At 38.5% G+C, this 17,111-nt stretch overlaps 1 protein-coding gene across 1 annotated transcript; it reads right to left on the bottom strand.

Annotated features, from left to right (window-relative positions):
* Positions 1–11,614: 11,614 nt before the first annotated feature.
* On the bottom strand, positions 11,615–12,731 carry LOC110258934 (olfactory receptor 5V1-like). Its single transcript, XM_021082219.1, has one exon. It carries the CDS (start codon positions 12,702–12,704, stop codon positions 11,751–11,753), a length of 954 nt encoding a protein of 317 aa, XP_020937878.1. The 5' UTR covers positions 12,705–12,731; the 3' UTR covers positions 11,615–11,750.
* Between the last annotated feature and the right edge of the window lie 4,380 nt (positions 12,732–17,111).

Consider the following 17,111-nt stretch of genomic DNA (forward strand, 5'->3'; position numbering starts at 1 on the left):
CCCTCTGGAGACAACCTTGAAAGTATTTGGTTTTCTCACCCCGATAAATCATCTTGCTCTTTGGGGAAAATAGTTTTGAGGCACTTAAAACAATTATGTTCCTACTGACTTTGTGAAACATTCATAACATTTTAATAATATAATTATCTGAAGTTTTCTAATGAGGCCCCTGGTGACCTTGATAGAACAAAACCCCGCATGACAACAGCCGATTACCAAGGAGACAGTTTTTAACTGCTTTAAGCAGCTGCTGCTCCATGTGAAATGAATGGATTGTTTCTTAGTACAAGTGGAGAGCACATATATTTAGTACAGATTAGTGATTGTCACGATCTAGAGTCTCAGAGAGAAAAGAAGTACTGTAGGGGCCTCTAAAGTTATTCTAGTGACCTATTCACTATATTAGAAGAAGGAATCCAAACTCCAAAATTTAAGATTCTCTTTTGTTTTGTAGTGAAATGAGCTGGAATAATGAATGGTATATTCCAAATAGACTGATTCAGTCCTCATTCTTTTTAACGATTCCATGAAAATAATAAAACATGCTGCTCATTCTCAATGTAGTATATACAGCAGTTAAGAACATAGCTTTTAGAATCAGAGTACCTGAGTGTGAACAATAACCCACCCGTTGGTAAACATGCGACCTTAGGAAAGCTAGTTAGCAATGTTGTGGGTCAGCTGTTTATCTGTAAAAAAGATAATAATAGTACCTCTCTCATGAGACTGTAATGAATATCAAACAGGTTAATGTATACTAATCGCATTAAACAGTATCACACACAATAAGCATGCAAGAGATGTTATCTCTCATATTCTGCCACCCAAATAACAATGGGTCATTTTCTACAGTTACTTATTTCAAAAATTACATTTGTGTTTTTAAAAATTATGCATTCATGTTTTTAAAACTCATGTTCATTTTACAGAAAAGAAAATTGAAATTAAGGAATAATAGCCTTAACTCAGATTGCACTGGTATTTAACAGTAATGTCCAGCTTCAAACTCAAGACTACTGATTGCAAGCTGGTCGTGCTTCCACCACCTCACAGCTATTTCTACACCCACCAACATCGCTGTTATAGTTCCAACTCCCTCCTATACTGACAGAGGTGAAAACAATATGGAAAACTAACAATCTGGAGGAAATAAGCCTTGACTATTTGGTTTAACTGAATGTCAATCAATCAAATACAGATTCTAGTTTCCTGGATGATGGTGTAAACACACTCACTTTATCTCTTCTACTAAATGCAGCTATAAAACATGAACAGAATGCAAGGAGAAGCTATTTGAGCTCTGAAAAAGTAAATATTAGCAGGTGGATTGGGGAAGAATACTAGAATTCATACTGTCACCAAACTGGCAATATTTACCACTTTTCCCCTCCACAGTACCCCAGCCCAAGCTTAACACAATCAGAAGCACAAAAGTAACACGGCTAACTTCATACCACAGTCACAGTGAGCTCTGGGAAAAGCCCTCTGAAAGTCTCTGGCTCAAGGAGCATGAAAATGAATTCCTATTGCTTGGAATGAGGATACCAAAGTCTGTATTAGTCTAGATTCTCTAGAGAACAGAACTAAAAGGATGTGTATCTATTGAGAGATTTAGTTAAGAAATTGGGTTTATGTGATTATGGAAGCTGTTAAGTCCAAAACCTGCAGGTGGGCTGGCAGACTGGGGATCCAGGGAGAGCTGGTGCTGCTGTTCAAGGCTTAAGGCTCTCTGGCTAAAGACCCACATAAGAGCTGATGTTACAGATCAATTCTGGTTATTTTTTTTCTCTTTTCTCTTTTATTTCATATCTAGCTCATGTCCACAGCAGTGGGAATAGAACTTCCTCTCTGGAAGGGAACCCAACTCTCCATTCTGGGGATCTGCAGTTTCATGAAAAAGAAACCAACCCCACTGATTTTTCTCTTTCGTCTGCCTGCTTCTTCTCTATAGACTGAGGGCAATTAAGAAAGTGCATGCCAGAGCAGGGTAGCTAGAGCTCTGCGAGACCAGCTCAGAGGATGGGGCTGAAGAACGGGTCTGTGAAACTTAAGGAAAATCGTTAACATAAAACAAGACACAGAGATATTTATCTTAAGTAAAGGTGGGAACCGGGGGACTCAAGGTCTCAGGGACCAAGAGCACTGCCTCAAGAAACCACACTGCTTTTATTGTGCTCTGGAGGATTACTCAAGTGAGGAGGGGGTTGTAGGTGTGGGATATAGGGTTTTTAAAGTTATTTTAAAATCTCCTAACCTGGTTGGTGATTAAGCTTTTATTCTGACCTTTAGGCATTTAACAATCATTAGCATTTGAGGAAGCTTGGCTTGGCCTCAGCTATCTATGCATAGCATCTAGAGAATCACCACTGTGCTTCTGCAGACAGCATGCCTAGATTTGCACCTCAGTTCTCCTTGCTAATGCATATCCTGCTAACGACCCCTCATAAACCCCTTGGGGCCATGAGGCTCCTCTTTCTCTTATCCTTAAGAGGACATATCATGCTGTGCAGAGGGCGTGCCAATCTGCACAGGTCCAGCGTGCCTAGACCAAAGCATTATGTCCTCATTCAGCCCACCCTATGAATAACTTATGCCTTTAGGTCTTTGTGCTTAAGCTTAAGTCATTCACCAGCACTGCAACTATTTTTAAAGCAGGAAGATGGGGTAAAGTAAAGCAAGACAAGATGGAGTTTTCAGCAAAGAGGCTAAGAAAATATTGTAGAAACATGTCTTGCGACAGAGCTCTAGGTTCTAGATAGAGGACCATAAAACCAGGTACTACTAGGGAGATAAGAGTGAGAGAGCAAGTTTCATATGTGTGAATTCAATATTAAGCAGCATAGCAAAACTTCAAAAACTGAACTTCCAGGTTCCAAACTGACTACTGAACAGGATAATCAGTGAGACAGATCTCAAGAACTGCAAAAAGCTTTGAAACTTGAACTGACATTGCAGCTGCAATCCACAAGAGGTAGGTTGGAACCTGATGCTCAAACTCAAGTTAATTGCTGACCAAAACAAAGGCAATGACTCCATAGGATCTAAACAAGACCCAGAGTCTCATACTGTAACATTAAAAACAATTATGATGCAATCCAAAAATACTGAGTGTGCAAAAATAACAAAATTTCAAACTTATAAGAAAAATAAACAAGCCAACACTGAGAAAACACGATGTTGGATTATCTGGCAAAAGAATTTAAAGCATTTATAAAAACAAACTTGAACAAGCAATTCAAAATACTCATAAAATGTAGAAAGTCTTAGCAAAGAAATAGAATTACAAAGAAAAAGCAGAAGTTCCTGTTGTGGCACAGCAGAAACGAATCCAAATAGTATCCGTGAGGATGCAGGTTCGATCCCTGGCCTTGCTCAGTGGGTTGGGGATCTGGTGTTGCCACGAGCTGTGGTGTAGGTCACAGGTGCAGCTCAGATCCCATGACGCTGTGGCTGTAGTGTAAACCAGCAGCTACAGCTCCAGTTTGACCGCTAGCATGAGAACTTTCATATGCCATGAGTGTGGTCCTAAAAAGCAAAAACAACGAAAACAAAAACAACCCAAAAAGCAAATGAGAATTTTAGAGCTGAAATACAATCATCAAAATATGGATGGGAGTTCTCTTGTGGCATGGCAGGTTAAGGATCCAGTGTTATCACTGCAGCGGCTTGGGTCACTGCTGTGGTGCAGGTTCCATCCCTAGCCCAGGAACTTCCACATGCAGTGAGCTCACCACCCCCCCAAGAAAAACTATTAGATGGACTCAGTAGCAGAATGGAGACAGCAAAGCAAAGAGCATAAATTTGAATGTAGGTTAGCAAAATATTTCCAATCTAAGAAACAGAGAAAAAAATTATTGGGAAAAAAAAACAAAAAAACAGAAGCTTGGGACTCTATAAGATAATAACAAAAGCCTAAGATTTCTGTCAGGAGAGTCTCCATAGGAAAAAAGAAAATGTGTAATATTAAAAAATGGAAGAAATAATGATGAGAAACTTCCCAAGTCTGGTAAAAATTATGTCTACAGGTTCAAGGAGCTGAGAGAGAACCCCAAAGATTAACAACCCCCCCAAATATCTACAACCAGATAAGTAAAATAATGAAAACTAAAGAGAAAATTTTGAAAACTGGCCAAACAAAAACAATATATTAACAATAGACCAGTGATTTGAATAGCTGGCTGGTTACTCATTAGAATTATGGAGGCCAGAAGAAAGTGAAACAGCATCTGCATAGTGCTGAAAAAAATCAATGTCCAGTGAAAATATCCTTCAGGAATGATGTAAGATAAAAATATTCTCGGAGTTCCCTTTGTGGTACAGTGGAAATGAATCTGACCAGTATCCATGAGGTTGTAGGTTCGATCCCAGGTCTTGCTCAGTGGGTTGGGGATCCGGTATTGCTGTGAGTTGTGCTGTAGGTTGCAGATGAGGCTTGGATCCCCCATTGCTGTGGTTGTGGAGTAGGCCGGCAGCTGTAACTCTGATTGGACCCCTAGCTTGGGAACCTCCATATGCCTCAGGTGCGTCCCTAAGAGGCAATAAATAAATATTCATATGATATCACTCATATCTGGTATCTAACATACAGCACAAATGAACCTTTCCACAGAAAAGAAAATCACGGACTTGGAGAATAGACTTGTGGTTGCCGAGGGAAGTGGGAGGGAGTGGAAGGGATTGGGAGCTTGGGGTCAAGGGATGCAAACAATTGCTCTTGGCATGGATTTACAATGAGATCCTGCTGCGCAGCACTGAGAACTATGTCTAGATACTTACAATGCAGCACGACAATGGGAGAAAAAATTATGTATACATGTATGGGTAACTGGGTCCCCAAGCTGTACAGTGGGAAAAAAAAAGTGTGTTGGGGAAATAACAATAAAAAATAAATTAAAAATAAATAAATAAATAAATAAATATTCTCAGGTGAGGAAAAACTAAGAGAAGTGGCAACCAGAAGAATTTTGCTAAACAATTCATATGCAGAATATAAAAATAAATATGTAAATACCAACAGACACATACATAAATGCATAGTAAATAACCAAACCAAATAAAACCAAACACATAAATAGAGAGAACAGAGTCACAATGACCAAAGGGAAAGGGAGGTGGAAGAAGGTCAACATGGCTAAAGGGGTCAACAGTGTGGGGGTGGACTGGTGGTGAGAACGCTGCAGTGTACACAGCAGTTGAAATATCATGTCACATACATGAAATTTCTATAATGTTGTAATTCAATGTTACCTCAATTTTTTTTTAAATTGCTAAATGAAATTCTTCAGAAAGAAGGGAAATAGTAACAGGGGAAACTGTAAAATCAGGAATGAAGATAGAGTAACAAATAATAATATCTATGTAATGATAGTAGATTATCTTTCTCCTCCTAAGTTTATAGAACTGCACTGATCAAAGACAAAGTCTCAAAGGAAATTAATACATATTTAAATGGAATCAAAATATAACATATTAAGACACATGAAATGTAGCTAAAGTAGTGACTCAATGTTCCAATTAGAATATAAGAAAGTTCTCATACTGATAAATTCAATTTCAACCTTAATAAGATAGATAGAAAAAGAATAGGAAAGGAACCCAAATTATGTAGTTAAATGAGAATAAAGGACAGTAATCAAGGAAACTGAAAATAAAAAACCAATATAGATAAAAATTAATTATTTGAAAAAAATAATAAGCTTTTAGCAATACTGACAAAGAAAATCAGAGGGAAGATACAAACTGGAAATATTAAGAAAGAATATTCAGCTTTTATCATTCACATTCAACATTTTACTGAAGGTCTTAGTGCAAAAAAGCAAGTAAAAAAGAGAGACAAAAAGACTGGAAAGGCAAGGGTAAAACTCTCTTTATTCTGACAAATATAATGTTTCTATAAAAAACATCTTTAGAATCTAAAACAAAAACAAAAAAAAAACCTGCTTGAAAGGCACTAGTAAGAAACATTAACAAGATTTTGCAGTATATAAGATTATCACACAAAATCGTTTGTCTTTCTTTCTTCCTTTCTTTTTCTTTCTTTCCTTCCTTCCTTCCTTCCTTCCTTCCTTCTTCTTCTCTTTTGCCTTTTTAGGGCTGCACCCGGGCATACAGAGGTTCCCAGGTAGGGGTCAAATTGGAGCTGCAGCTGCCGGCTTACTACACAGCCACAATAATGCCAGATCTGAGCCTCATCTGAGACCTACACCACAGCTCACAGCAACGCCAGATCCTTAACCCACCCAGCAAGGCCAGCGATTGAACCCATATCTTCATGGATACTAGTCAGGTTCGTTAACCACTAGGCCATGACGGGAACTCCTGTATTTCTACACAGTAGCAAAAAACACTTGGGAAATCAAATTTTAAAAGAGTACCATACCGTGTGCAAGAGCATAAAAACAAGCCATAAAATATTTTGGAATAACTTTCACCAAAAACTGTGAAGGAGCTTTACTCTGAAAACTACAAAACATTGCTGAGAGAAATTTTTAAAAACAGATAAAGGGAGAGATAGAACATATAAATCTACACCAAGTAAACCTCAACAGGATGATATTGCTCCAAAGAGGGTGCAAATTGGTTTCAGGGTACAAAAAACTTAGATATTACAATGATTCACATTCCTCCAAAGGCCATAGTCCAAAGTGTATATATTGGATGTCTGGGGTATTAAAATTTTGTAGGGATAGGATGATTTTTTTAAAAAGTGTCAAAAAGCTCCTTAGAGGGATGATAATTTTAAAAGATTGGGAAACATTGATCTATGCAAATTATCCCCATATTGATCTATACTTTCAGCGCCATCTGTATGAAAACCCAACAGTCTTTCCAGTGGAAACTGAGGTTGATTCTAAAATTTATTTGTAAATGCAAAGATAGAATAATTGAACATTTTTTGGAAAAGGACCCATCTGAGTATTTAAATAACTTTACTTCAAGTCTTACCCTAGATCTATAATAAACCTGACAGTGTGGTATTGGTAGATGAATAGATCACAGAACCAAAAAAGTAAAAACTTTTGAGAGAAATAGTGAAAATGAGTTTGAACTGATAAAGCAGAACAGCAGCCTTGCCATTATTCACGCTGGAAGAAAAGACACAGATAAAGCAGCTACAAAGTTAACTGAGGCATAGAAGAGCACTTTGGGTGCCTGCTGGGTCGAACCTATCCTGCAGTGGCAGCCTGCGCTATAGCTGCAGCAACACCTGATCCTTAACCTTGTGCCACAAGGAACTTCCAACTGCTGCTTTCTTATAGGTAATATTCCCAGCTTTTGCTTATAGTGAATGGTGGGATGTAGCCACGTTTCAATGCATTTGCCATGACGTACAGTATAACCTCCAAAATGTCAGTGCTGGGCCTCTCATGGGTCTTCAAACAGACCCATATATGATATTGAACTCTGAAGAGCTCAGGTGTGGGAGTTCCAGCTCCAGTGTTCTGCTGCCAAGATAACTGTATTATTTTATAAAATCAGACACTTGTGCAGAGCAGAGAGCAGAGAGCACTGTGGTGGTTTGCAAACTTGGGACTTCCTTGGGTGAAATCTAAAGCGGAGGGCAGGGAGAGATGGAAGAAAGAGGCAGACGATTCCAGATGGTAGGCAGTAGTAAAGAAGTAAGCAAGGATGGAGTTCCCATGGGGGCTCAGAGGTAATAAACCCGATTAGTATCCATGAGGACACGGGTTCAATCCTTGGCATTGCTCAGTAGGTAAGGATCCAGGGTTGCCATGAGCTGTGGTGTAGGTCACAGACGGGGCTGGGATCCTGCGTTGCTATGGCTGTGGCATAGGTCAGCAGCTGCAGCTCCAATTCGACCCCTAGCCTGAGAACTTCCATACGCTGAGGGTGAGGCCCTAAAAAGACCAAAAAAAAAGGTAAGCAAAGAACTTAGAAAATTTCTCTTGGGAGCCCAGAAAATGAGAAGATCCCTGTCCCTGCCCACCAGAATCTTAAATGATTACTGGGTCACTTTGCTATATAGTAGAAATTGATAGAACATTGTAAATCAACTATAATTAAAAAATTAAAAATAAAAAAAATTAAATTTATACAGAGGCCTTAGTTGGGTTCGATCATGTGTGCCATCCCAATTTCTCAGCAATACATTGCTCTCTCAGAGCTGCAGCCTTCAAATATGGCTCCCACTGTGAGAACCGTGGGCAGAATGGATGTTCCAAGGAGTGGGGTAAGGAGCCTCTGACTGCCCTGGTCCAGCCTGAGAGTCATCTAGTGGTCACCTCATTTCAATTACCTCCTTCAATGACTAGGCAGAAATTCCTCCAGACTCCACTGAGCCCTGAGGCCCAAATGTCACTTAGATATGCTCATCAGCTCCATCTTCTTGGTTTCCCTAAACAGCCATTTAGAACCAGACACTCCAAGAGCCAGACCTGGCTCAATAAGATCAAGTCAGACAAAGCCCAAGACCTTTTTTACAATGCTTGTGAGAATGGAGAGGGGGAGGGCTCCAACATTATCCATGGAAATAGAAGGAGCCTGTAACCCTGAATGCTGCTGGAAGGGAGCCTGAAAATGAAGCTCCATGGATGGGAACAGATGTGAGAGAATCACAAACAAATCAGGCCACAGCCCTGATGAAACTGTACTTGAAGCCCTTCTCCTCTGGACTTCTGTTACATGAGCCAATTAATGTTTGTGGCTTAAAAATAACTGACAAGATCAAGTGCATTGGCAAAGACATGGAGCGACTAGAACTCATATACTGCTGGTGAGAGAATAAATTGAAACAACTACATTGGAATATTTATTGCCATTTTCTAGCAAAGTTAAATATATTATTTATGACTCAGCCATTTCACCTCTACCTAATTTATTCAAGACAAATGGACACATATCTGTCAAGGGATTTCTACATTAATTTTCATAAAGATTTTATCTGTATAGCCAATTCTATAAACAGCCCAAATATCTATTGACTGTTGAAAGATAAATCACAGTAAATACCACTTGGCAATAAAATAGAACAAACTACTGATATGCTCAAAATCATGGAAGAATCTTAGAAGTATTATGTTAATCAAAATAAACTAGGCACAAAATAGCACATACCATATGATTTCATTTATATCAAACTCTAGAACAGACCAAATTAAGACAGGACAATATAAATCTGAAGAGTGAGTTCTGGAGTGGGTGGGAGAGTTGACTGGGACAGGGCATGGAGGAAATTTTCTGGAGTGATTCGATAGCATCAGTCAAATCTTCTCTAAATGTACAATTGTGTTTTATATATTTTATGGCATAAATACTAAATCCCAATTAAAAATTAATGGTGACATTACAGGTTTTAAAAAGATTTTAAGTAGATAATTTTTTCTTACATTACAAAGTGAAACAAACCATCGATCAGGAACTCCAACACTTTTTGGCCTCCAAATACACGGATGTACTTATCCTCTCCTCTTTCCTTCCTATCACAGAGGTAAGCCCTTGCACCGTGTCATAGCCACTCCCATTTGCTCAGGTATATAATATCATTGATTATTGGCTCTCTTTTCTCTTCATTCTCACTCTCCACAGTTCTTACTCTCCTTCCTATTTTGTTGCGAGAAGAAACATCTCAGATGGCTTGTGAACCTCTCCAGTGTTATGCCAGGAAATTTGTTTTGGGATTTACTTCCATAGGTTTTATTATGTGCATTTAATTTTTCTTCTTTTTAATATTACTTTACTTATTTTCTTTAGTACATTGAAAATCATCAGCCACAGCTTTACTGAAATGCTGTTTTTGTTCAGAGCTCTGAACTAATTACCAGAAGAGCATCAGGAAGGGAAGAAAAATAATGAGATAGAAACTAGATGTGGGATTTGTAGTGGCATTGATTTTTTTTTTTAAAGAATGAAAAATGATTTTGACAAGAGCATTGAGTTTGAATTAAAACAATAAACTTGGGCTTATGAGACTTGACTGAATTAAGGATAGAAGTAAAGGCTGTACATTTACAAAATGAGGAGCCGTGGCATAGGATTATAATTAATCAGTATAACAGTATTGTTAATTATAGTCACAATGTTGTACAGCAGATCTACATATTACCTTGCATCACTGAAACTGCATATACTTTGAACAATAACTCCCCACACTATTGTGTGCTTAAAAATTTGTTAAGAAGGTAAATCTCTTTTTTAATTTAATTTTATTTTTATTACTCAATGAATCTATTACATTTATAGTTGTACAATGATCATCACAATCCAATTTTATAGGATTTCCATCCCACAACCCCAGTGCATTCCCCCTACCCCCTGAGCTGTCTCCTTTGGAAACCATTAAGTTTTTCAAAGTCTGTGAGTCGGTATCTGCTCTGCAAAGGAGTTCATTGTGTCCTTTTTTCAGATTCCACATGTCAGTGATAGCATTTGATGTTGGTGTCTCATTGTCTGACTAACTTCACTTAGCATGATAATTTCTAGCTCCATCCATGTTGCTAAAAATACCGGTATTTCGTTCCTTTTAATGGCTGAGTAATATTCCATTGTGTATATGTACTGCATCTTCTTTATCCAGAAGGTAAATCTCACGTTGTGTTTTTACCACAATAACATTTTCATTTATTTATTTTTTTAATTTAATTTTTTTTACTTTTTAGGAGCTGCACCCACGACATAGGGAAGTTCCCAGGCTAGGGGTCAAATTGGAGCTGTAGCTGCCAGCCTATACCACAACCACAGCAATGCAAGGTCAGAGCCACGTCCTTGACCTACACCACAGCTCACAGCAATGCCAGATCCTTAATCCATGGAGCGAGGCCGGGGATCAAAACTTCGTCCTCATGGATCCTGGTCAAGTTCGTTACTGCTGAGCCACGAAAGGGACCCCAAAATGTTTAAATAATAATTGTTTTAAGATTAAAAAAGGCTTATTGAGGTAAATAATAAGAAGAAATGAAAGGAAGGAAGGAAAGAAGAAGGGAAGTAAGGAAAGGAATGGGAAGAGAGAGAGGAAAGAAACAGAAAGAACGAAAAGAAGAAAGGAAGGCAGATGAAAGAGGCAGACCACATTGAGATTGAAGAGCATATGATCAAAGATTAAATGTTGGCTGTTTCCCATTTTTGCAATATTTGATGAGGAACAAATGCTGACACAGGAAGACTAAAATTATCTGATCAAGTGATGAACAAATGGGAATAGAGAAGATTACTTAAACTTTATAACCAATTTTGCATGGAAAAGGGGCACCATCTTTGGGATGAAGAATTCAGAAATGGACAGTATCAACTAGAGGACATATTTAAAAAGAGTAACATTAACAGCTTTGCACAGGACTAACAAAAGCTCCAGAATATGTACACTTAGGGTTGAGTGTGCCAACTCTTCATTATCTGTCCATACATTGCAATTGACTTAAAAACTGAGTGTCACTGGGAAGTTCACCTCATGGCTCAGTGGTTAATGAACCCAACTAGTATCCATGAGGACTCAGGTTCGATCACTGGCCTCACTCAATGGGTTAAGGATCTGGCAGTGGCATGAGCTGTAGTGTAGGTCACAACACAGCTTGGATCTGGCGTTGCTGTGGCTGTGGTGTAGGTCAGCAGCTGCAGCTCCAATTTGATCCCTAGACTGGGAACCTCCATATGCCTCAGATGCAGCCCTAAAAAAAAAAACACAAAAAAAGACACACACACACACACACACAACTGAGTGTCACTAAAAACAGCTAGCTGGTGAAAAAGCCACAGTTGATATATGGTTAAAATAATTGACAGCAGATAAGTGAAGGTTACACATCGAAAGAAAGAAGTGGCAGCTGCCACTTTCTCCCCACAGCTTTCATAGCTTCCTTGATGTCTTTATTCCTCAGTGTGTAAATTATAGGGTTTAGCATGGGAGTGACAACACTATACAATACTGAGATGAGTCTGTCTTTCTCCAGTGAGTAAGATGAGATGGGCCGTACGTATGTGAAGATGGCGCTGCCGTAATAGAAAAGGACAATGGTCAGGTGGGAGGCACAGGTGGAAAAGGCCTTTTGTCTCCCCTTGGAGGATCGGATCCTCAAGATGGTGGAGATAATATAGAGGTAGGAAAGGACAATACACAGGAAAGGAGTCCAACCAATGACCACCCCAATGGATAGTAGTGCCAATTCATTGACAGAAGTGTCCCCGCAAGACAAGACCAACAAAGGAGGTATATCACAGAAGAAATAATTAATCTGATTGTTGCCACAGAAGGGCAGTCGGAATGTCAGTACTGTGTGCACCGCTGAATTGAGGAAACCACCAGACCAGCAGGAGGCTGCTAACTGGCTATACAGAACCTTGTTCATAATAACTGAATACCTTAAGGGCTTACAGATTGCAATATAGCGATCATATGCCATTGCTGCCAGGAGGAGACACTCTGATCCCACAAAGAAAATAAATGCAAAAAGTTGAGCCATGCATCCCCCATAAGAAATGCTCTTCTTCTCTGACAGAAGATGCGCCATCATCTGGGGGACGTTGGTGGTGGTATAGCAGATGTCAAGAAAGGCCAGGTTCCCTAGGAAATGGTACATGGGTGTATGTAGACGTGGATCAACCACAGTCACCAAGATAATGAATGTATTTCCTCCTAAAGTACAGATATAGGTCAGGAAGAAGATGGTGAAGAGTAAAAACTGCAGTTGGTTTAGATTGGAGAATCCCAAAATGATGAATTCAGACAGAGCTGTTTGATTCTTTCCATCCATGATATTACCTGGTTTTCTTTTGCGAATTGGGCAAAGAGGAGCACAGATTAAAATAATCACATGCACAGTAGCAATGGTCTTCAAAACAAGAAAATGAAAGTGTTAAAAATAAAAATTATTGCCCTCTATATGAGATATCAACCCTGAGAAGCAGCAACCCTTTGCAAATCATAACTCAAACTTAACACAGAACACAGTTGTAAGCACATTCAGGAATTCCCTTGTAAATAAAAATCTCTAAAATTATACACCACAGACAGTGTTTCATTAGAAAGAAATGGGCAAAAGGGCATGATACACCTTAATAATGGCTGGGTCCAACAATCCCACTCTTGGGCATATATCCAGACAAAACTTTCCTTAAAGAAGACACATGCACCACATGTTCATTGCAGCACTATAGTCTACAATAGTCACAACATGGAAACAATGTAAATGTCCATTGACAGATGATTGGATTAAGATGTGGTATAGATACATAATGGGATACTGCTCAGCCATAAAAAGGAAAAAATAATGCCATTTGCATCAACATAGATGGCACTAGAGACTCTCATACTAAGTGAAGTAAGTCAGAAAGAGAAAGACAAATACTAATGATATCACTTATATCTATAATCTAATATACAGCAAAAATGAACCTTTCCACAAAAAAGAAAATCATGGACATGGACACCAGGCTTGTGGTAGCCGAGGGAGAGGGGGAGGGGGAGGGAGTGGGATGGATTGGGAATTTGGGTTTAATTGATGCAAACTATTGCCTTTGGAATGGATAAGCAATGAGATCCTGTTTTATAGCACTAGGAACTATATTTAGTCACTTATGATGGAGCATGATAATGTGACAAAAAAGAATGTATACATGTATGTGAAACTGGGTCATCTTACTGTATGGTAGAAAATTGCAGAACACTGTTAATCAGCCATAATGGAAAAAATAAAAATCATTGTAAAAAAATAATGGCTGGGTCCAGGTCCACCTGCATTTTCTTGGTGATGTTGTGAATGTGTGCTGCGGAATAGTTGGTAGGTGAAACTCTGGGATTCGTTCTTTAAAGTCATTCCTGCTCCCTTTTTCCATGCTTGAATGCTGATATAAAATTTAATTTGTTTTATTTTATAGAAGTTGAAGAGGACATGTGAGCAATAAAGAGGCACCGAAAGGCTTTTCTATCTCTTTTTGCCAGGTCAATCAAATGAGGAAATGGTTTTCGTGTCCTGGCGCAAATACCATATGGTTCCTCTGTGAGACCAGAAAAAAACAGATATTAGAAATGGATCCTGGCTTATTGTGACCTCTCCTAAGTACAGAGAATTTTTTAGACTAAAGGGAACATATTAGCTTTCTGGATGTTACACTTTGCGGTAAGATACATCACATACTTTCTGACCTTTCCTTTTCTCGATGGTCTTATCCTCATTTTGCAGATGATGTTTTTCAAGTTCAGAGAGGTTAAGCAGTATATTTAAGATCACACAGTAAGCAGTAGAGAGGAACAGAACCTAGTTATGTCTGAATCCATGTCTCCAGCTTTTTTTTGTACCTAGAATGGCAAGCAGGTCTCGTTTCCCAGGCCACTTCTTTTGCAGAAGACCGCTTTGCAAATTAGATCCCATCTAACTCAGAAAAATGTTTCCTGATCTTTAGCAATTTCAGCTGTGAATCAAGGAAGTTATAGTGACATCATGTATTCCTTCTACTTGTCAATCTTACTTAAAACTATGTGTTTTGCTTTCAGAGATGCCTTTCCAGGAGCATGTTTTTGGAAAACTTTCCAGAATTCTCTCGTTCCCTCCCTCCTTCATTCCCTCTTTCATTCCCTCCTTCCTTCCTCTCTCCTTCCTCCACCATCCTATACAACACTTTATCCTCTCTCCTCTTCCCCAGGCTAGTGATCAAATTGGAGCTACAGCTGCTGGCCTACACCACAGCCACAGAAACGTGGGATCCGAGATGTGTCTGTGATCTACACCACAGCTCACGGCAACACCAGATCCTTAACCCACTGAGCAAGGCCAGGGATCGAACCCACATCCTCATGGATACTATTTGGATTCATTTCTGCTGCGCCACAATGGGAACTCCCTTCCCTACAGCTTTGTGAAACAGTTTCACACAAGGCAGTTTTGCACTTTGCATGATGAGGTATTAGCCATATATTCCTCTGATACTTATCTTCTTGCTCTGAACTCTGAGATTTCCAGGCTTTCCTGCCATCTTTCTATTCAATCATGAAGACAGGGAAGAACAAATGTTGGTGCCCAGTCCAACAACCCTTAGTCATTTCACTTCAGTAACATTTATCAACATCTTATTAATGTTTTCACCAAGACATCCCTAAACTTTCTTAATAAGTTAAATGCCAAAGAGTTGAGAGCATAGAGGAGTGTCATAAGCTTAACATTATCTGGTATCTCGACTACAGTAATACCTAAGTTGAAGTTTGCATTTAAATTCCTGGTTTATTCTTTTTTTTTTTTTTTTTGTCTTTTGTCTTTTTAGGGCACATCTGCAGCATGTGGAGGTTCCTGGGCTAGGGGTCCAACCAGAGCCACAGCCAGAGCCCATGCCATATCTGAGCCACGTCTGGGTCTGGGACCTACACCACAGCTCACGGCAACTGCCAGATCCTTAACCCACTGAGTGAGGCCAGGGATCAGACCCACAACCTCATAGTTCCTAATTGGATTCATTTCTGCTGTGCCATGACGGGAACTCCTTGGTTTATTCTTTATTAGTGAATTTTCCAGTCCTTAAATTGCTAGACAAATCATCATTCAAGGAGAATTTTTTTCATACTGTAGAGTGCTTTAGCGTAGAATTATTTTAAAAGATATATACAGAACATGCCCGATGTTTAACCTTTAGATAGGGTTTTCTGACATTTTCTTCTATTTTTCCTATTAAAATTTTAATAGAAAAATTTCTAACAGAAGACATAAAGATGTGTTCTATATTTTCTGATTAAAATTAATATCTTTGTTTTAGAATATTTTAAACTAGAGAATAATAAAATAATTAAAATCCTTAATAGCTCCATTTGAGAAAACCTCTACTAATGGTTTGGCATATGTTCTGCTAATCAATTTTCCATGCATAAAATATTCAAAATGGGCATCAGAAAGTATGTGTTTTAATCTACTTTTTCCTTAAGCAACATATTATGATAATTTCTCACAGCAATAGATATTCTCCTGAAACATGTTTGAATTTCTACAAGTCTTCATATGAATGCAGCAAACATTTTATATATTCATCCTTATTAATGGATAGTTATGCTTATTTATTTTTGTTATGACAGATTTCAATAATAAGCATGTTAAATTAAATTTCCTGAATTTGGGATTAATTTTCTTGTGTTTTAATAAACTTTTTTTTTTTTTTGTCTTTTTTCCATTTCTTGGGCTGCTCCCGTGGCATATGGGAGGTTCCCAAGCTAGGGGTCTAATTGGAGCTGTAGCTGCCAGCCTACACCAGAGCCACAGCAACTCGGGATCCGAGCCGCGTCTGCGAACTACACCACAGCTCACGGCAATGCCGGATTGTTAACCCACTGAGCAAGGGCAGGGATCAAACCCTCAACCTCATGGTTCCTAGTCGGATTCGTTAACCACTGCGCCATGACGGGAACTCCCTTAATAAACTTTTAAAAAGACTCATCATTAGATTCATTCGCTGGTGCTAGTCATCAGTCTGGAAAATTCAAGAGCCATTTGGCTAATGTAGTATTCAGTGTCTGTGTGGACAAATTTTTGTTAAGTTCTGTGTACAGAAGGGCACTCAAAATCTCGAAGCACTTTCTACCCAGCATCTAATTTACTCTTTACATAAAGCCTCTGAGATAAGTAATGCTATCATTCCCATTTTCCAGACAAAAACACTGAGTCTCAACAAAATAAACATTGGGAACCACAGTTATGAAGCCATCAGGTGAAAAAAAAAGAGTCAAGTTTTATCTCTTCCAAACTAAGACAGTTTCAGTTGAGTGGCTAAAAGTTGAACTTAATTGATGACAATAGAAAGCACTTTAAAAATACTTTTAGTACAACTTAAATTCACACAGTTGGATTATTTAAATTAATTTCAAACTCTGATAGCTTGTATTTTTGACTTCTTTTTTTTCTCTTTCTTTTTTAGTTAAATGTTAAATCTAACTGTTAAATCTAATTTAATTGTTAGTTAAATTAGATAGTTAAATCTAAATCTTATGAAACATCTGATTTTTAATTGAATATTTTTTGGACGATTGCTTCCCAGTATAATTGCTTATTTTCTGGCCTTGCTATAGATTAAATGTTCATGTTTGTGTTATTAGAGGATACTGCTCTAGGGTTTGGTTTAGGTCAATTAATAAAAATGCCAAATAAAATTAAAGTGATAATACAGGAATCCCTTAGTTTAAAATG

Source organism: Sus scrofa, unplaced genomic scaffold (assembly GCF_000003025.6).
Source record: "Sus scrofa isolate TJ Tabasco breed Duroc unplaced genomic scaffold, Sscrofa11.1 Contig584, whole genome shotgun sequence".
Lineage (NCBI taxonomy): Eukaryota > Metazoa > Chordata > Mammalia > Artiodactyla > Suidae > Sus > Sus scrofa.

Excerpts from the sequence above, each read along its gene's own strand:
- LOC110258934 (XM_021082219.1), bottom strand. The coding sequence starts at position 12,704 with ATGGATGGAAAGAATCAAACAGCTCTGTCTGAATTCATCATTTTGGGA.